Genomic DNA, 20,947 nt, shown 5'->3' with positions numbered 1-20,947 from the left:
AGTCATTTACATTTTCGTGTTTTCTTTAGTTTTTCTGGATTTCATGACGTTGTGTCTAGATGTCATTGTGCAGGACACTTGTTGGACCCTCTTAGTGTGAAACTTAGTGTTCATGTGTATGAAACTAAAAAAAGTTTTAACAAAAATTAATTTCCTTTTATTTTCTCTGTTCTTTTTCTGAAGCTCCTTTTAGTTGGAAGTTGGTCTTTCCAGATTGATCAGAATATTTTTAGCTTTTTACTCATTTTCTGTCTTTATTTTGTTATACTATTGTGACATATTTCCTTGTCTTTTTTTTTTTTTGAAAAAACCTTTTCCTTTTACATTAAAAAGAAAACTGCAGTTCAGCTTTTGTACTTCCAATTTTTAAGCACATTTCCTTATTCTTTTTCCATAGTATTCTGTTTTTCTGTTATGGATGAAATATTTTAGATCTCCATTGTGATACTTACCAGCTTTTAAAACACCTTTTTTCTGCTTCCTGAATAATTTATATTTCTTAGAAACTATCTTCATTTTTTTCTTTCATGCTACTGATTTTTCTCTTAGAAAAGTTTTCTCTTAGAATGCTTGGTTTTCTGCTTATATTTATGGTGCAAATTATGTAAATTAATCAGCATGGATTTCTTTCACTGCTCTGAAGATAGATGTGCTCCTAGTTAGACCTCTCTCCTAGTGGAAAGGCTGATTAGAGTTTCTGTGTTTGCATGTGGGTATAGCAGTGGGGTGACAGTGGGAAGGGATATATCTTCGGCAGGTTTAGAATTGAAGGTATGCAGGTTGGAAGCTGGCTGTTAGGCTGGGGAGCGAGTAGTTTTCAGAATAATGAGGATTTTACTTCAAGGTACGAGTCCCAGTTCTACAGTTCTAGCTTTTCCTCCGCAGTTCTTTGACTTTTTTTTTAGCGAAGTGTCCTTTTTCTCCTAGGTCTCTATGCCTGTTGTTCTAGGTGCAAGAGGGGTAGGGTTATGGCTGGTGAATCTGTTTTCTAGACAGACCTGCAGATAATCAGTTCTTCAGTTTTTGGCCCCACTTCTTTCTTCTGCTTTCATGTCTCTAAATTCTGGGCCTAAACCCATTCTGGCCTATTTTTTTCTGTATTCTGGACTGCAGCTTCCTATCTGTTTTCTGCATCAGTATGATCCCATCTTCTTTAGATTTTAAAGAAATGCAGATGGTACCTTCCTCTCTTTCTCTTTGCTATATGTGTTTTCTTTTGTTTATTTCTTTTTTTTCTTTCGATACTATTCTTTCATCCCCCTTTTTTTTTGTTTTTGAAAAAAAACATTAAACCCATGGAAAAATGCTAAGACTAGGCAATGACCCTTGTGTACCCTTCATGTAGCTATCTATACCAGTTATTAAGTTTCTATTTATACACTGTTTTCCTGACCATTTGAAAATAAGTTGAAGATATCATGACACTTCAGTCCCAAGGGCTTTAGCGTGTATTGCCCAAGAAGGAGATTGTCCTACATAACCACAGTACCATGTCACATCTAAGAAATTTATTATTACAATAGTAATATCTAGTATATGCCTCACAAGTCCTATTTTCCTTTAATATAAAAAGGTCTCCTTGTCTTTTTTTTTTTTAAAGAGCACAGGTCACCTATCTTATGGAGTGTGCTACATTTTAAATTTATGTGTTAGTTTCTCTCATTTTTATTATCATATTTACTGCTTTTCCGTGGATTTTAGTAGGGGAGAGAAACAAATGGGTGTGCTCAGACTATAATTTTCAGTATTTGTTGTTTTATAAACATGAATTGTAATGGCTATATAATATTCTTCATTTTTTTAAACCTGTTTTCCTCTTGCTGGCAGTTTAATTTCTCATATTGTTTTGCTGTTATAAGTAAACCTGCATTGATGATTCTGTTATATATCTTTATTACATATTTAGTAATTTTCTTTAAACAAAATTTCCTAAGAGTACACTTATTGGGTCATTGAGGTTGTTTTTAGATCAAGAACTTTATAAATGATCAGTTTTCTCTATAAGTATCTAAATTAGATCAACGACATATCAAATGAATTCATTATGAATTCATCTGAGAGAAAATTACATGCTTATAACCAATGTCCTCATCCTCTGTTTTTAGGAGGCACTTTTAAGTTTTAAAACTCACTGTTTTCAAGGATTTTTAAAAATATAATTTCAAATGATTGTTTGAAGCATATTCCAAAACTTAATAGCAGTCTAAGATAAAACTGTAAACTGAATGTTTGTGTGGTCATCAGGAGCTTTCCTGAATTCTTACAAAATATGCCAGTAGTACAGAAAAAGTGAAAGTCCCCTTCAGTCCTTCTGTCTCCTCAATGTGCTAGATATCCCTCCAGATGTTTACGATGCATTATGGACATATATAGTATAAAGAAATTTCTGTGTATGTGTTTAACACACATTTTTTCCCCCACACTGTAAACACAGGCAGGTATTCTGCATTTTGTTTTTACATTTAATAGAGTGTGTCTTCAGAGCTTTCTGTCTCACTCACTTAAGCTACTGCATGGTTGCACACAGTATGGTTGCACTTTATCTTATATAACCATCTCTGCTGCTGGACAGTTACTTCCCATATTTTGATTGTTTCAGCCTTGCCACTATTCTTTCTAGGATGTCAAAATCTGAAAGCAGTTGGAGATTGTGAGGTGGTTTTTGCTTGTTTTGCTGTTGTTTTTACAGCTTGTATTGCAGAAAGTAGAAATAATGGTTTCCTATAATAAATAGGATAGACGTTTTCTTTTTTTCTTTGAAGTAGTTTTTTTTTTAAATTGAAGTACAGTTACAATGTGTCAGTTTCTGGTGTACAGCGCAATGTCCCAGTCATATTTCATTTCATATTAAAAATGTGCAGTCTCTTAAAAAGGAAGTCCTTCATGGGTAGATATTATTACTTGAAATTTCCATATAATATTTTACACTCCTGGGTATTTGAATTACTCATACATAAATTCCCACTGAATGAAGCAAGAAAATTTATATGCTGCTTTACATTGATAATAACAAAACAGCATACTAAAGTAAACATTAAAGAAAAAAAGGAAAATAGCATATTCTCTCTGATTCTAAAGTCAGTACCTACAGAGAAAAGACAAAAACTTTGAAAAAGAAAATATAAATTATTGCCAAATTTTACCCCTGGTAGGCATTATTCACCTTTAATGTTTTGGTGACTATTCTTCCAGGTGTGTCTGTATATGGGAATATATCTACACCAAATCTAGTAAGATGCAGTTTTATGAATATGCATTACTCTGTGTATATTACAATGCAGTCATTTTTCTCAACATATTTTTCACATGTATGGTATATGGTGTGTGTGTATATATATATATACAGTACATGTAGATATTAATATGTAATTACAGAAGTCCATTATATTCCACATGTTATTGTATAGTTTTTTCCACTCAGCAGTGGGTTATAAAGATATTTTCATGCCACTGAATATAGAGATACATCAACCTTTTAATATCTGTGTACCATGTCTCTCTGTAGATACACCTGATTGATTCTGATCATTCAAATGGCAGCAGTGGGTCTCAAATGGGCTTTAGTTCTAGGGAGTACTCTGGGCCAGAGACCCTGTATAACTTCCTTTTTTGGGGCACTGATGAGTGGTTGAGAGTTAAGTGACATTTCTTGGCAGATTGTGGTTTTCTCTGTGACTTTTATTGTCAATAGGGAGAGAGCTTCCAGTAATAGGGCTCAAGGAGTGAGTTCCTTTATGGAGTGTGGGGCTTGAGGTGTGAGGTGACAGGATTGGCCAAGGTTTTAAAATGAAAGAGAATTAAGAATGTTGAGATGGGATTGACAGAGAAGATAATGGAAACAGTTAAGGTCATCTGGTTCAGGTCAGCAGGGTGAAACAAAAAATAGAGGAGAACTGTATCATTTGTGGAAAGGAAGGGACTTCTTGCAGAAATTGCTACTGATCTGCTTGCCCTCATGGGTTGGGCATTCATTAATAGACACTGCCTGAAATGATACTTGCCCTATGGAACTTAAAAATAAACATGGTATTTGTTCTTTGATCTCACAACTTAGACCAAGTGAAATGCAGGTGGTTAGGAAGTTACTATTTAGTTTTCTTCCTTTTTTTCTGTTTTAAGAATAAGAAAAACATTGTTTGTACTTTATGTTCTACTTCCTTATAGAGTACTCTTAGCCATTTTAGCTATCAGCCAATCATTTTTTAAAAAGACTTTTAACATTATGCTGCACACCAGAAATTGACACAACATTGTAAACTGACTATACTTCAATTAAATAATAAAAAAAAAGGCTTTTATGTTTTTGTTTAGAGCGTGTGGTCTTTCCATACTACAGTACTTTCTTTCTTCCTTTTTTTCTTTAAAAGAATCACTGAAAAAAGTGATTATTAAAAAAGACATTATTACGGTAGAGTGACCCAAATTAATGAGCTATCAGGGTATAGGAAAGCACTTTGAACGCCAAACTATGAGTCAGAAAAGCTGGTCCAGTTTTACCCTGCTAAGTGATTTAATCTTTGGAGCAAGGCTTTATCCAGAACATCCACTTGTGGAGTGTATAGGAAAAGAATCAGTTTTTATTGGGGGGAGCTTATTAATAATTTATTATATAGCACGTCAAGAGTTGAGCTAACATGCTATCTCTGCATTTTTACTCTGCTTTGTTAGGGCCTATACCAGAATTGTTTTTTCTCTCTCTTATACACACAGTGTCACTGTGTGTGATAGGCTTATATATTTAAACTGTGAAGTATGCCTTAAAATTACATGGCATTCATTAACTTAATAAACTTATTGAATGAAGGCACTCTGATGGATATTGGATATATGATGATAAATAACACATGGTCTACAGCCTTAAAGAAATTATTGTTTAGAACAATGAGATGGAAGTATATGGCAAAAGTATACGGCAGTTACAGAAGATAACCAGGCAAAAGGGAGAAGAAATAGTCAGTTCTACTGTAGGGTGTAGGGATGCCTGAAAAAGTTTAGCAGATGATATTTTGAGAAGGAGTTGTTCACTCAGGTGGGGATGGGGTGGGTATGGGGGTAGTGGATGCTCAGTCCAATCCAGAGCATCATTACCAGGGCCATAGAGGCCTGAGACATTATGACACTGCATATAGCTTTATATGGATAATGTGAAGGGTATGTATGAAGGAGTGAAAGGAGATGATGCTAGAGAGGTAGTCAGGGGAGATTGTTATCTAGGAGATTTTGAAGTAGTTAATATTAATTAAAATCAGGGAAAAATTATCTGGCAGGTAGGAGGAGACAGGATTGCAAGCAGGGAGATCAATTTGCAGTTGCTAAAGTAATCTAGCTGAAAGTGCTGTGGGCCCAGAGTCTCAAACCAAGTGATTCAAAATCAAAATGAAATTGAGGAGGATAAAGGTGTAGAAACAGTAAGATGTGTAACTGATTTTGTGTGTGCGTGTGTGTGTTGTAGGAGAGGGAAGAATTAGAATGACTCCCAGATAATCTGTCTTGGGGATTTTTAGAGGATGCCACTGGATATTTGAGGAAAGGCTGGTTTAAGAAGGAATAATAATGAGTTTGGTGTTTGAGCATGTTGAATTTGAGTTGGTAAGAGATATCCAGAAAAATGTGTTCTGTAAGTATTTGAATCTGGAGAATAAGAGTTTGTTGTCAAGGATTGAGAGTCTTCAGGAATGAATTGTTTGAAACTATGAGAGTAGATATGATAATCAATTGAAGAATTGAAGAAGAGAAGTGTGAAGGACAAATTGAATTGAAGAAGAAAAGTGTTAAGGACAGAGCAAGAACAGTTTGAGGGTGGAATGAAAAAAAAAGGCTTGGTAAAGAAGACTGAGAGAGAATGGTCTAAAAAGAATCCACTGAGTTTGTCAGAGGATATGGGTGATTTTTGCTAATAGGATTTTAGTGGTATGCTAGGAATAATAGATTGCAGAATGATTTTTATATTAACTATATTTATGCACTGAATTACAGATTTAAGTATTTTATTAAAATTAAGGAATACTTAAAAGATACATTTAGGGAATTAGTTAACCAACTCTTGTGTACCCACTATGCAGTTTTAACTTTTAAATTTTTAAGTAATTATAGCCTTGGGAGTTAATAGTACAGAGAGGTCCTTCTATATAGCCTTCATTCAGCTTCCTCCAATCACTTATTCAGTTTAACAGATGTCCTGGACTCGTAAAAAGGCTAATGTTTGAGGAGGGATTATGGAACTATGCAGGTAATGTGAAGATGGATTCTGTACCCGGACATGGTGCAGCCCTGGGATTTTGATTCTCATAGGAGCCTCTCTCCTTCACTGGAAACAGTGCGGATGGCAAGCTTTCTTGCTGCTTCTCAGGACTTATGAGTGGAGCTTTTCCAGCTCCCTTTTTACAAATTGATGAGCCCTTTTGAGTATATTGGTTTAAAGTGGGTTTTATTTCCAGCTCTTCCCTGAAGTAGGCTCAAAATTGGGTCTTCTCTCTCTGTAAGGCCAGTATTCCCCTAAACTGCCTTGGTGTCAGCTGAAGCTTTCATCTTTTGAGTTTCTTTCTGGCACCTGGGAATTTCCCTCTCCTTTCCCCTTTTGTGAGTTCAGCTATAAATTCTAATTTTTCATTTTGATCTTGCATTTCAGTGAGGATATTTGAACCATGGATGTATTAGTCCAGTCTGTGTTGTTGCTTGAATCAAAAGTCTAATAAACTATTTCTTAATTTTCTCTGCGTCGTCCACAAAAAGGACTTGAGGCCAGATTGTATTACTCTTGTTAAAAATACTATTTATTTTTAAAATGAATAATACTTGGTAGGAAATTGGAAAGAAAAGGGACTACATGTCTTCGTTTGCCCTGTTCCCTACCTATCCCTCCCAGTGTGCCTTCCCAGATACAATCAGTTACCAGTCTTTTATATATCCTAGAGATGGCCTATGGACTAGTTTATTCTTTAACAGCAGTTTTAAATTTAGTGTTTATAATTTAATTTTGTAACCAGTATTCAGGGTTTTTCCCATCTGTTTGACAAGTAGCAGTTTCTTCTTCTCTGAGAGCTTTTGAAGGAGAATGTTATACTAATTACATGTTACATGTATGTTTTTATATATGTGAGTGAATTATTTGTGTTTTACCTTTTATTCATTTCAGAAACCCCTCAAAATTCGACAGAAAATGACAAAATAGTGTAAACGGTTGATTTGAATGTTTTAAGTTACTATGTAGAATATTAAAATAATAGCGTCCTAATTTTGGGGAGGTAGTGGAAATGATATTTTAAGATGCTAGAATCTTATGAAATACAATGAGGATATCCTTAAAAATGGTCCTAGTTGCTAACCACTAAATGCTTTTGTTTGCATATGTGCAAATAATTGCCCGAAGAAGTGACAGAAGTCTGTCAAAGATGAAGCCCTCTCTTTTAGGTTCCTTAGCCATAATACTTACATTGATTACCTAAGTACAGCTTGGTGAAATTCAGTGACATGGAAGCAAGAAATGGAAGCCTATGACCTGATATGTTTTCTTCCTTAGATCAACCTCTCTACTTCTCCTACACCTGCACAGTTAATAAGCCGTTCCCAGGCTTCCAGTTCTACCAGTGGCAGTATTACCCAACAGACTATGTTACTAGGGAGTACCTCCCCTACCCTAACGGCAAGCCAAGCTCAAATGTATCTCCGAGCTCAAATGGTAAGATATGAGCTACCAGATTTTCTCAGTGTTTAAAGACTTAAAAGAAATCAAAATGTTTCTTGATTTGATGCAGTAAGAGGCATTTTTAATCTTTAAGAAATGTTTAACAAACTTTTTTGTGTGTGCTTAGCTTTTGTACATTTTGTCATGAAAATTTCTTTTAGTCAGTAGGCCTTCTTGGTATATCAAACAGTAATTAGCAACATTGGGAAACTAATAGATTCTGTAACATAGGAGTGATTATTTTTTAATATCAAAGTTCATTGATTTCAAACCTTTTTTCCTATTTTAACACATCTGAACCTGAGATGCGTTTTATAATTGGTGGCATCTTACAGTTAAAATTGGTACTTACAGTGATCCTGAAATCACTGTATATCTTTGACGTCTTAGATTTGTGAAATGGTTAGAAATGTTAAAAACTTGATTGTTAGACATAAATTAGAATTTATATTGTGGGCTCTGCAGAAATCTGGCTTGGAGTTCCTGATAATTTACCAGATGAGCCTCAGCTTTGGTTATTTCCATCTTAAATTCTGCAAAGTGATTTATGTTCTTGCGCTCACTTTGATCTTTTGTTAATACAGGAATGTTAATTTGGCTATTCTGTATTTGAGTACCCATTGATTACCTAATTTCCGTGCTAGACTTCTTTAAGGAATGTAGAAATTGGTTGACATTTACTTTATTTGATGTCTTTACAGGTAGCTAGAGAAGTGCTTTTTCCCTGATACATATATATATATATATATATATTTATTTATTTATATTCTTTTTTGTTCAATAAACTGAGTATATATCTGGATCCCCAGTTCTCCATTAAAATTGGAAAGAAAATTGCCCATCATAATTTTAACAGGAAATAATGATATGGTCTGCCTTTTATTTACAGATTATTTAGTAGACATTATCATATTTCTGGTTTTTTTCCCCCGTTAGATCTTATTTGATTAATAATGTGCTTCAAAAATTGGCTGAACCATTTGAAATGGTTGCTATTTGACCATTTGTCAGCTCTAAATCTGGTAATTTCACATGATTCAAGCAAAATAGAACATCTTTTTAGGTTTAGTGCTTTCAGCTGTTTGTACTGGAAATTACCTTCTTGTGAAAGTTATACTTTGTTGTTTAATTCACTTAAATTTAGTGTATGAAGAACTGAAGTTCAAAAGATCCCTTAATTGGTAATTTTAATTTAAACAGAAATGGTTTTTGAGGAACTGAATAATCTTGATGGAATACTGAAATAGAACATTTACACATTCTTTGAAACAACTCTTAAATTTACTAAATTGGATTGGATAATCTGAGTGGATTGTATTGTCTTTTAAATTAATGGCATTCTGTTTCAGTATTGGAAAAGACATTTGAAAAGAGGTGGTGATAAGTATGTCTTGTCTTACCTACCTTTCTTTCTTTCTTTGTTGTGAAACTTTTTTGCAGGCTGTTTTGTTTTGTATTTTGGCATGTTGTGGCATTTACATTTACAATGAATATTTCTTTAGAAATAGTTTTAAAATCAAGAGGTAGACCTAGGTTTGTGCTATGGATTCTGTGTAGCTGAATGAAATACTATAGCGTAGTATGAGGCATTGTTATCCTTTGGGGTAGAGAGGACTGAAAAAGCTTTTTGCTGTTTCTTTTCATGTTTCTCACTGAAATTTAATTTGCATTCAAGAGTAGTGACTATGGTTGCCCATTATAATGTCCATTTTATGAATCCTTCCACAGTAGTTTTAAGCTGGGAAGAGTTTAATAGCTTATTTGGGGCAAACTTTGGTATGAAGATTTTATATTACCAAAATACATTTTCTTTTTTGAGCACTGATTTATTTTTCTACTCATCAGAATCACGAGCTGTTTCAGAAATGTTTATGATTTTTTTTTTTGAGTTCTCTATTATCAGAAACTTCTCTGTCATGTAGAACCTTTTGCTTAGGAGACAATCCTAAACTGCATTGTCTTTCTGTCACAAATTTCAGTCTCTCTTGCCTGCTATACATTTTGTGTGGGACATGTTCTTTTGTCTTAGGGTATTTTTTTGGTTTTTCTGTCTGTACAGCTGATTTTCACACCCGCTACCACTGTGGCTGCTGTACAGTCTGACATTCCTGTTGTCTCGTCGTCATCGTCATCTTCCTGTCAGTCTGCAGCTACTCAGGTGAGCTTGTCTAGCTTCATACTGTAGTACTTACGGTCTGGACCTGGAGGTTAAAGATAAACCTACATTTGTGTTTAAGTTGCTGATGGTTTCAGTGCTCTTTGTCACACAATACAGATTAAAATTTAATACCGTGAGAACTTTAAGAAAGTTTTATGGTTCTGTAGAAATTGAAATACCATTAAATACGGATATTTAGGTTATTTGACATTAGTGAAAGTTAACACATTTTTGGTATGACATGATGTTTAGTTTTACTATAAAGCAGATTTATTTCTTTTATTATGTAGGATGTATTATTCTTCAGATTCCTTTGCAAGCAGTTATGTAATAACAAGTCAAGATGGATTTTAAGTTTAAAAATGAATTGGGTAGATTTCGAATTTTAAAAATTGAGTAGAACATTACCCAGTTTTTTGTTTGTACTTTGTTTGGTATGATGGAAAAAAGGAACCTTAACTTTCTCTATCCACCATTCACAAGAATAAACTAGAAGTTGAATGTAGACCTAAAGATATGGACCCAAACTATAAAACCTCTAGCAGAAAACAGAGAATAGCTTTATAACTCTGGGGTTGGCAAAGCTTTCTCAGATAGGACACAAAAAGCATTAACCATAAAAGAAAATAATGATAACTTGGACTTTTTCAAAATTAAAAACTGTTCTTCAAAAGACATTGCTATGAAAACAAACAGGCAGGCCACAGACTGAGAGAAAATGTTCACAACACATATTTCTGACAAAGGGCTTATATCCAGAGTATACAAAGTAGGTTTACAACTCACTAATAAGATCATGAACAGTTTAATTAAAAATGGGCAAAAGACTTGAACACTTCACAGAAAAAAGATATACAAAAGGCCAATAAGCACACGAAGAAATGCTCAACATCATTAATCTTTACAGAAATGAAAATCAAAACCACAAAGAATATCACTACACACTTAGAATGGCTGAAATGAAGGATAATGAAAATTCCACATGTTGGCAAGAGTGTGAAGCAACCATACCATAATACATTGCTGGGGAAAGTGTATAAAATAGTACAACCACTTTGAAAAACAATTTTCCTGTAAAGTTAAACATGCTTAACATGTGACCCAGCAGTTCCACTTGTTTACCCTGAGAGATTTGAAAACATGTATCTACATAAAGACATGTAAATGAATGCTTGTTCAGAATAGCCCCAAGCTGGAAATAACCAGTGTCCTTTAGCTGGTGAATGGATAAACAAATTGTAGAATATTACTCAGAAATAAAAAAGAACAAACAACTGATGTGTCTTAGAAACATTACAATTAGTAAAAGAAGCCAATTGTCAGAGAGTACATACTCTGTGACTCCATTTATATGAAATTCCAGAACACGCAAACTAATCTATAGTGAAAAGAAATTGGATTTGTGATACCTGGGCAGAAGGAGGGGGAGATTGACTGGGAAGGGTAATAAGTGATGGAAATGTTCTATATCTTGCTTGGGGTGGTGGTAACATGGTGTAAACATGTTTCAAAACTCACTGAACTGGCTTATTCATTTCATTGTATGTAAGTTACACCTCAGTAAAGCAGATAAAAATGAATTAAATTGAGTAAATTTTAAATTAAAGCAGCTGAGTAGAATATTACTTTGAGACCCTTTTGGTATTTTTCTGTGGTTAATGTTTTAGATTGCGTATGGCAGAAATTGATATATGTCAGGGTCACCCTTGGCTTCATATTTTTAATTTAATAATCTTAGTCATCTGGTAAAAACAAAAAAGTAAGATAGCAACAATATTCTTTGGTACTTTTCATGGAACACCTTTATTATTTTATTTAATAATAAATACCAGTTTTCATATATCAGCATACAAAGTTGGTGATCATTTAAACTCAAGCTTTTTCTAATGTGTTCTGTGACTCTCTACAGTTCCTTAACTTTGGATTTTGGTTTCCACATTTACAAAATGAGACCTTTGGTTTTTGTTAACTTTAAGATTTTTTCAGCTCTTAACTTTTGTAATATCTCTTTATGGAATGAATTTGTTAATGTAATGATCCTCTTGATTTTTTTGTTTTTTTGTTATTTTTTTAATAAAACCTAATAGAGCTAGACAATGATCAACTTCCAGAATATTTTAAATTTTATTTTTTACTTTGTTCCAACTAAGATTTTAATTGGTTTACAAGTAAACTGCAAGTACTAGCTCAGAGTTGTTATAAGGAATAAATGAGATGGTGATCATAAAGCATTTAGCATAGTGCTTGGCACTTAAGATATGACATGCCACTAATTACTGTTTTTGTTATGCACTGTCTAAAGATGAGTGACGAATTTGGTTCTTAAGCTTTCAGTAGCTAATAGTCAAGAGAGAAACACAACCATTTAAAGCATTTGCAGTTTCCAAGGTAAAATAAACCAGTTATTAGGAAAATACAACTAATAAGCTCTCTAGAGCACAGTCTGTCTTGTGGGCTTTCATGGAGAAAACATCTTACATTGTCTTTAATAGCATCTTTAATGTGAGCATAGTCAAAGTAATTTGTAGAAGTGCTCTTTGGGGTCCAGTTTGATGTGTACAGGTATGTGGCTCTGTGATGATCTGACTTTATTCAAGGATAGACTTTGAGGAACTAGAAGGATGGATTGATCTTTAGGAACTTCTGTATTAATGTTTTTTCTTGCTGTGCTTTAGAAATGGCCTTGACTGAGGCTGGCAGTGGTGGGTCATGCTAATACTTTGAATATTCCAGTGGTAACTTTCTTCGAGTTCAAGGCTTTAGTTTTGAAAAATCTTTGCTCCGCTTTGTTAACTTTTAAATAGATATTTAAAGTTTTCAAAACAATTTGTTTATAATTGAGAAATAACAAGTTGAAGTTTTATTTTAATACTCTTTAACTGACAAAAGTCAATATAACTGTTGATTTTTCCTTACTATTAAAGTTTATAACATATTGTCAAAAAAGAGAAATTTGGAATATCTTACTCTTATTTACTATTTTAAATGCTTCATCTCTTCTTCCTACCATGAAAAAAAAAATCTTAACTTTCAGAAAGATATCCTAAGACTAAAAGTATGTTGTAGAAAGTATGAAATCTTACCAAGGGTATCTGGGGAATGCCTTTAGAATTGAGGAGAAAACAACCTTTTAGATTTAAAAGCTAGAAATTGAGTTCTACCACCAGCAATGTGACATTAACTCTTAATTTTCTCATCTGCAAACAAGGGATGCTACGATAATTCACACATGATTTGTTACATACAAATTAATTGATGTGAGATTATTTGGTACATAAAAATGAAATTAAAAAAAATTTCATATGAAATCTAGACTTTTACAAAAGCCAGAATGTTTCCACAAATTGATCATAGGAAAAGTTCAGATGAAATTAAGGTTGGACATTAAATGCGATAATGTTCTTTATCTTAGAAAAGGTAGATTCTTTTCAAAAGTGAAGCTCTGTCAAGGAAATCTGAACCTGTGATCTTTCTATTAACAGCTAAATTAACTGTGTATATATACTTTAGGAGTATAGTTTACATGCTTGAAATTTATTATAAATATTGAAGCCAAGACGACCATATATAGTAAAGTCATATTCTAAAATGTATCTATTCATATAATATGTAGTATATAATGTACACACATACATTTTCTTTCAGAATTCCAGAAAACAAAAGGAAGATTAGAAAAAACTGTATATTATTCGGAGGATTGGACTGCTGCAGGTTTAAGGGTTCATTGTGTCAAATCTTCATTTGCTGTGAATATGCTTTGAAGGAAAATTTTTAAGTTACTCAGATTATAATTCAGCCTTTGCTTATCATTATTATGTGGTCCACTTTATACGTTATTTTTGGGAGATGTTAAATTTTATACTGTTTTTTTTTTAGGTGGGGGTGGGTATAGCTCAGTGGAAGAATGCATGCCTAGCATGCAGGAGGTCCTGGTTCAATCCTCAGTACTTCCATTAAAAACAAATTATGCTGTTTTTCTCTTGCTTTCTGAGAGATGTTAATATGCCTCTGCTAGACATTTGTTGAGATTTTTTGGTTAAACGTGAACAGACTTTAATGTTAGCAGCCTGAAAAACTGTGAATAGAATGAAATACTTAACAGCAGCAACAAAAGCCATGTAACACATATTTCAGAATCAGATATAGGAGAATACCTCAGTCTTGTGTGGTTTCTGTTATGTCTGCCACCAGAACTGCAGGGAGTACAGACATGAATGTCAGAGATGAGGGCCTGCCAGCTAGAGTCCCAGTATTCCACAAGCGCAGACAGTAGTAATTCTAAAACAAACTAGAGGTTTGTCAGTGGTATAGGTTAGTATGATCCAAGTTCTGTGGGAAAAGCATAGAGTGGAGGAGAAATTATTTCTAACCAGGGGCTTTGGGGAGGTTTCTTCAGGAGAACAGAATTTTTACTGGTCTTGAGCAATGTGTTGGGCTTAGGAGACAGTGTTGAAGAAGGTGTGGCATTTTAGGCAAGAGGAATTGGAGCAAGGGCTCTAAATGAAAGAAGCGCAAGGCATGTTTGGAAAAGGGTGAGCAGGACAGTCTGGCTAGGATATGAGGATTGTGGACTAGAGTAGTGGAAAAGGGAGCTTGTTGCAGTTTGGGCCTTGGGTATGGAAGGCTTTGAGTGGCAAGCTGAGAAATCTAGATTTTAGTATATTCTATTTTTGCATTAAATCTCAATAATACAACAGTAATTAGTCCATTTAAACTGCCATGAAATATTTGACAAAAATCAGAGAAGATGCTCCATATGGCTTCACTTAGAAAATTCTTTCAGTAGCTTAGAATAGAACTGATTAAAATCTCAACTGCCCTGAAGTAAACATTTGTTTAGCATCTGCTGTTGGCTGAACACTCCATTGGCACTTAAGAGAAAGTATAGAGCATCAGTTAATGATATGATTGTAGAGACAGAACATACATGGAACTGAAGAACATTCATAAAGTAGCAATATACTTGTCACTTTAGAATCTCTTTTACATTAGTTTCCCTCCCAAGGCCAGTGCTAGCATAAATGTATTTGGTGCATTCATTCCAGAGAGGCAAAAGGTTAGGCAGCTACTGGAGAGGCATTTTTGAAAATGTTATAAACCTCAGGTGAGAGTAATTGGGATGATCCTTTCCACCATCCAGACTGACAGTGTATTTAGAATAGCCCTGATGTGGACAGGAGCCATCACGTGAACCGTTTCCAAGGCCGTGCACAGTTTTTCAGTTCAGACCTAGTTCTCAAAGGCAAATGTTTCATAACCACCACAACAAAATCTCATTAACTTTTTAAAGTTAGTTAATGGGAAATGCTTTTCATAATTATCACAGTGGGGTAGGTGATTTCATGAATTACTTTTCTTACTCAGGAGATTAGTGTTCCCTTACAATATCTGTAGAGCTGGTAACTTTTTAAAAAAAAAATCTTTCTCATCGTTATTAAGGCAGCAATATTGTATCCACACTCTCCTAATTCTGTGTAGTAATTTCTCACAAGTTCATGAGGTACTTGTAACCTAAAAATGTTTCACAGTCCTGGCATGGAGAACTCAGTGAAGGTGCGGGAAGTGCTCTTTCTTCCCTCCACGCCCTGGGCTCTCCCGCCTCTGTGGCTTTGCTCAGGTTTTCCCCTTTGCCTGGGATGCTCTTCCTCTTTCTCCTTCTTACCTTTCTCTGACCTGGTAACTTTGAAGTGCAGTATGTTGCAGAGTAATTTCCTCATATTCATAGTTTATTTGTTTTTTATATGTATATTCTGTTTTCATTTACTTCTTAATGATTCTCTTTCCCTTAATGTCTTTTTAAAAAAATTGCCACAGTGTTTAAGGTATGATTACTTACAATAATAACTCTCCTTTCCTTCAGGATTAATTGGTTGTTTCAAGTGCTTAGACCTTTATGTATGAAGAGCATAATATAAATGTGTTGTCATTGTTGTTATAATGGTAGTGATTACTACATCAATTAATGCCATCTATTTCATCCTTATTTTTTTTATGTGGTTCTTAGGTTCAGAATTTAACGTTACGCAGCCAGAAGTTGGGTGTATTATCTAGCTCACAGAATGGTCCACCAAAAAGCACTAGTCAAACTCAGTCATTGACAATTTGTCATAACAAAACAACAGTGACCAGTTCTAAAATCAGCCAACGAGATCCTTCTCCAGAAAGTAATAAGAAAGGAGAAAGTCCAAGTCTGGAATCACGAAGCACAGCTGTCACGCGGACGTCAAGTATTCACCAGTTAATAGCACCAGGTGGGATAAAGATTTTGTTGAAAATAGTTGTATTATTCATTTTCTTAGCAGGCAGAGCAAAACAAAAGATGTCCATTACTTGAACAGGAATACTTTTAAAACATTTAAAAAATGAGTTTTATAAATTAAAAATAAGAACATTTAATATTGTAGCTTGAAAAAAGACAAAAGAGCCTACTAGCGAAAACAAATTGTGATAGTAAAATAGATTTTTTTGGTCAGTTGACATTTAATTAACATCTTCATTATGTGCTGGTTTCCTGTTATATTGATAAAACCTTGTAGCTTTAAAAATTTTTTGCCTGTGGTTTATTTAATATGCTTTAGTGGAACAGAATTAAAAGTTTTTTTAAAAAGCAAGTGTATATTTTTCTTTAACGTTGTTATTAGTGGGATGAATTTATCACTTTCCGAAAGTAAGGATTATGCTTATTTTCCTTACCGTGTTGCTTTTTTTCCACCTTTGATTTCATTTCTGAGAGGACACTGTAAGAAATTACCTGCTTTCTTCTTTAAAGTTAGCACTGTTTCCTTATGTCACTGACTGCATCTTTTTTCCTGGCTCTTGATGTTCTCTCATAGTTACTATAGCATCTTGACCTTCTTTCATAGTTGTTATGGTATCTTTTGTCTCCCTCATGTTGGATCCTTTTCTTTGCTTCTCAAGCATACTTAGACCACTCCTATTTTTTAATATATCTACATATATTTTTATATCAGTATAACTACTGTTTATTCAAAGTGTGTGTGTGTGTGTGTGTGTGTGTGTGTCGTGTAATGAGCTAGATACCTCACATGTTACATTAAAAAAAAAAATCTTCCTCTGTTCCAACCTCATCAGGTAAGCATCTTCCTTCTTTCCTTATATAATTATGTATTACTTTTTAAAGATTCATTTTACACTACTGAAGTTTGTTTATTCTTCATCTAAACCTGTTTCTCTTTCCATGTTTCCTCTCTGCTAATATTGCCAACATTCTCTGTATCGCCCAATACTTGTATTAGCATTTTTATGCCTCTTTATGGTATTGTTTCTTTTATAATTATTTATATAGTTACTGATCATAGCTTTTCTACTAGGCAGTAACTAAACTCTTTGAGGGTAGGATAGTAATATGTAGCACTTACATGTCAGGTACTTTACATTTACTAAATCTTTTAATTCTTTTTCATATTCACTTTTTCACCCTTTTATCTTGGCAACACCAAGTTGTGCCTTATGTGTACTTATATCTATAATAGGTAGACAGTAAGTATTTGTTGGATTAATAGTTGATTTTTTTTCCGTTTGAATTTTGGAAGTTATAGCACAATTTTTTTCCATTTGTACTGATTATCACTGCTAAGAATTCTTAAATCTGAATCTTAGATAAGTGTAAGCTTTGTTATAAATTAATAAGTTAATTCAGAATATGGTTAGATGTGAATGTTTTTTTATAAATATTTGTGTGCCAGGTCCTGCTAGCTATATGGCTTGTTAACAGGATTTTTGTACTGTATTGTCCAGAGCATTCTTAGCCTCAAACCAGCCTCTGGTCAGTGTTGATAGGAGGAGTCACTGTGGAGGAGCAGTGACCCACTGTTCTTGGAATGACTGCTCAGGAGACAATTTCTAGTGATTTCTATAGTTTTAACAGATTATGATGGCGGATAGGTAGATTTCCTTCCAAAGAGGAAAGGTAGGAACTCTTTCAGGGTTATTCAAGCAAGGAGATCTACTTTTAGACTTTGAGTCCCCCTGAACTCTCAGTATTGGGCTCTAAATTGACACTTATTCTTTCCTCTTTTATTGATAGTGTGATAATATCCTTAAAGTTGCCTTCCTCTGATGGCCACTATTTTATGTAGGTATGGAGGAGAAAACCAGCAGAGTCTCAGGACAATTGGAATTCCAGATTCAGATCTTAATGTGTATTAACCAAACTCCAGTTTTCTGTGGTGGTGTTGATTAGAAACAAAACCAAATGGAATACCCTAAGCCACATAAACCTTTGCAATTACTGAACTTTTAAATTCATTCAGGTCTTACACTGAAGTTAGTCAAAGCAATTCATATCTTCTGGCAGGGCAGCAGTTATATTTTTCCAGAAAACAAGGAGTTTTTCTTCTCTTGTTGGTGGGAAGTTAGCCTAAAGTTAAGATTTTTTTTTTTTTTTTTGAGATTCTTGAATTGGTAATTTGGCCTTTTCTTTGATTATAAAAATGCTTGCTTCTGCAGGTTACTTTCAAACTAAAAAAAAATATCTACTTGTGTTCTAATGTAGTACAGTCTAATAATTATTATAATGGACATGATTATTATTTCCTTAGGTGTATTTCTAAGGTGCTAAAATCATTTGGTTTTCTTCATCATTTCTTCTTGGTGGAATTCTCACATAATATTTAATAATTCTATTTTTAATATTTAAAATAAAGCCAGACTTTAACCAAATGTCTGGAAGTTATGAATTACATTAGAGCTCGAGTTTTCTTATAGCAGTTTTTAGAGTTTTATGAAATTAATCTCATTGGAAAAAGCATGTACCATTTTTTGCAGACGTTAACTCAATATGGAGTGAGAAGCTGATTAGTCTGCTTAGGCTGCCATAAAAAATGCCATATTCTGAGTAGCTTAGACAACAGAAACTACATTTTCTCTCAGTTCTGGAGGATGGAAAGCCCAGGATCAAGAACTGACAGTATTTGGTTTTTGGTGAGAGCTCTCTCTTCCTGGCTTGCAGATGGCTGCCTTCTTGCTGTGTCCTTACATGGTCTTTCATCTGAATGCAAGGAGAAGAGAGGATAGTGAGCTCTTTGGTGTCTCTTCTCATAAGGTCACTAATCCTGCTGGGTCAAGGCCTCACCCTTCTGACCTCGTTTTACCTTAATTACTTCCATAGAGGCCCCATTAGCAAATATAGTCACATTAAGGGTTAGGGCTTCAACATATGAATCTGGGGACATAAACGTTCAGACCTCAATAAGAACCCAGAGGTGGCTAGGGTTATGTGTTCTTTTACACCTAGCACTACCTCTCAATAACTAGGTGATTTCAGACAAGTCACTTAAATACTCTTAAGTTTCTTCACCTGAAATATACTGGATTAGTATAGTATCGTATCTACCTCATAGGGTTTTAGTAACTACTACAATGAAATAATACAATTATTTACAATAATATATTTAATTATTGACAATAGTTAAATAAAAACCTCTACTACATATACAAGAGATGATGCCAATCATTAATTCTCCAGTTAAAAGGCCACCCTGACAATGAAATGTTTATTAAAATCAGAGAAATTAACTGATATCGTATGATTCTCCAAAGCACTAGGGCTTTTCTTATACAGGAGTATTGTTTCAGATGTCCTCACAATTATTCTGTAGTGTATGTGCTTGTCAGTGGGACTTCTGGACTAATATAAAACAGATAGATTCATTTTAATTTCTCAACAAAGAAAAATTTTATTTAGGTGGAAGGATAGACTTACTTTATTGGATTACCAGCTCTAGAACGTAAGCAAAGATTGCTTACTTGCTGCAGCACAGAAAGTGTTTTTATTCCCATGAATATAATCTCCAGTGTACTTCAAGAATATTGAAGTATTGAATTTTAATTATAACTTAAAGATTGAATTAAAGTGGGCCTTTGCTGTTAATAGAGGTTTGCTTGCAAAACCTCTATTTCCTTATCTGTAAAAGGGGCATAATACTACCTACTCCATAGGCATTTTGTGAGTGCAAAGGAGAGAGATGTGAAAGCATCTTAAGCCTAGCCCCTTGGTGGAAAGGTACTCTATAGAAATCCAAGATTTTATTGAATACTCTGTAATATAGAGTCTTTATCAACACATTTATAAAGTGCTGATGTAAAATTTTCAGTTTTAGTTTAAAGTGCTAGTCTAGTTATATGAAAATTATTTTGTTAGCTGAAATTTTAGGTCCGATTTCCTTTTTTTTGGTGGGTATTTGAACCTTTAAATGCCACTTTCTTAAGATGTTATTTAATCAGATGCTAATTTCCTTAAAGTATCTCTGGAATTTTAAATAATAACCAACCAAACACAAAAGGGTTAAAAAAGAGTTGTTAGAAGCTTTGATAAGGTCTTTGTCACAAATGTAGTTGAATATAAAAATAGATACAAGGCGTTACAGTCTTTATCTTAACTTTTTGAGATTAAGGGAAAAAATTGGCCTGTCCTGAGATCTGTTTTAAATGTGATGATTGTTACATGAAATGAATATTAAGCAATCTTTCCAGTTTATCTTCTAGTGAACCCAGTTTCCATTCTTAGGATTTCTCCAGCATTCCCTCTGTGTAATCATATGCAGTATGTAGAAGAGGCATAATGATGGGAAAACTGCTTATTACTGATTTTGCTAATTCTTATATTTTATTTTTTCCTATTGAGTGGTTCCTCTATGGAGAAAACTGATACTATCACTTAGAGATTACTGTAGGGTTTTGTGGGCAGGGGAATGTGGTGTGGTGGGGCAGGGGTGGGAGGCCAAGTAAAACAAGATCCTTTATTTAGATATCATGGACTTCTGATTGCCTCATTCTCTCTGCAAACGAAACTAGTGCTCTCCTAGATTTGGAATGGCCGTTGAAATTTCATTTTGTAGTTACTGTAATTATTTAACCGTGCTGTAGGATTCACACATACATTTTGCTTAACTGAATTAACTTTTATACAAAACATTTTCTCTTCTGGGTCAAATAATACCAACTGTTTATCTTGGTTCAAATTTGGAAACTTATTTGGGAAGCTTTATAAGTAATTACTTTTACTGTTAGTTGGAAGATTTTTTAGACATGAATTAGAAAGGATGGGACCTTTGTTTTATGATTTTGAAGTTATCTTTATGTGT

The 20,947-nt window shown here is 34.0% G+C and overlaps 1 protein-coding gene across 18 annotated transcripts in view; it reads left to right on the top strand.

Moving 5' to 3' along the window:
• Positions 1–20,947, top strand: part of PHC3 (polyhomeotic homolog 3) — an 80,184-nt gene that overhangs the window by 15,002 nt on the left and 44,235 nt on the right. For 16 of the 18 annotated variants that reach the window (XR_012072476.1, XR_012072469.1, XR_012072467.1 and 13 more), the window contains 3 exons: positions 7,520–7,678; positions 9,744–9,842; positions 15,847–16,093. Coding sequence is in view for 2 of the 18 variants with exons in the window: in XM_031679851.2 (XP_031535711.1) it covers positions 7,520–7,678; positions 9,744–9,842; positions 15,847–16,093 (505 nt within the window). In the remaining 16 variants the exon portion in view is untranslated. The remainder of the gene's footprint in view (positions 1–7,519; positions 7,679–9,743; positions 9,843–15,846; positions 16,094–20,947) is intronic. The other 2 variants (XR_012072470.1, XR_012072484.1) reach the window with 1 other exon arrangement.

Source organism: Vicugna pacos, chromosome 1 (assembly GCF_048564905.1).
Source record: "Vicugna pacos chromosome 1, VicPac4, whole genome shotgun sequence".
NCBI classification, from domain to species: Eukaryota; Metazoa; Chordata; class Mammalia; order Artiodactyla; family Camelidae; genus Vicugna; species Vicugna pacos.
This window is presented reverse-complemented; position numbering and strand designations above follow the sequence as displayed.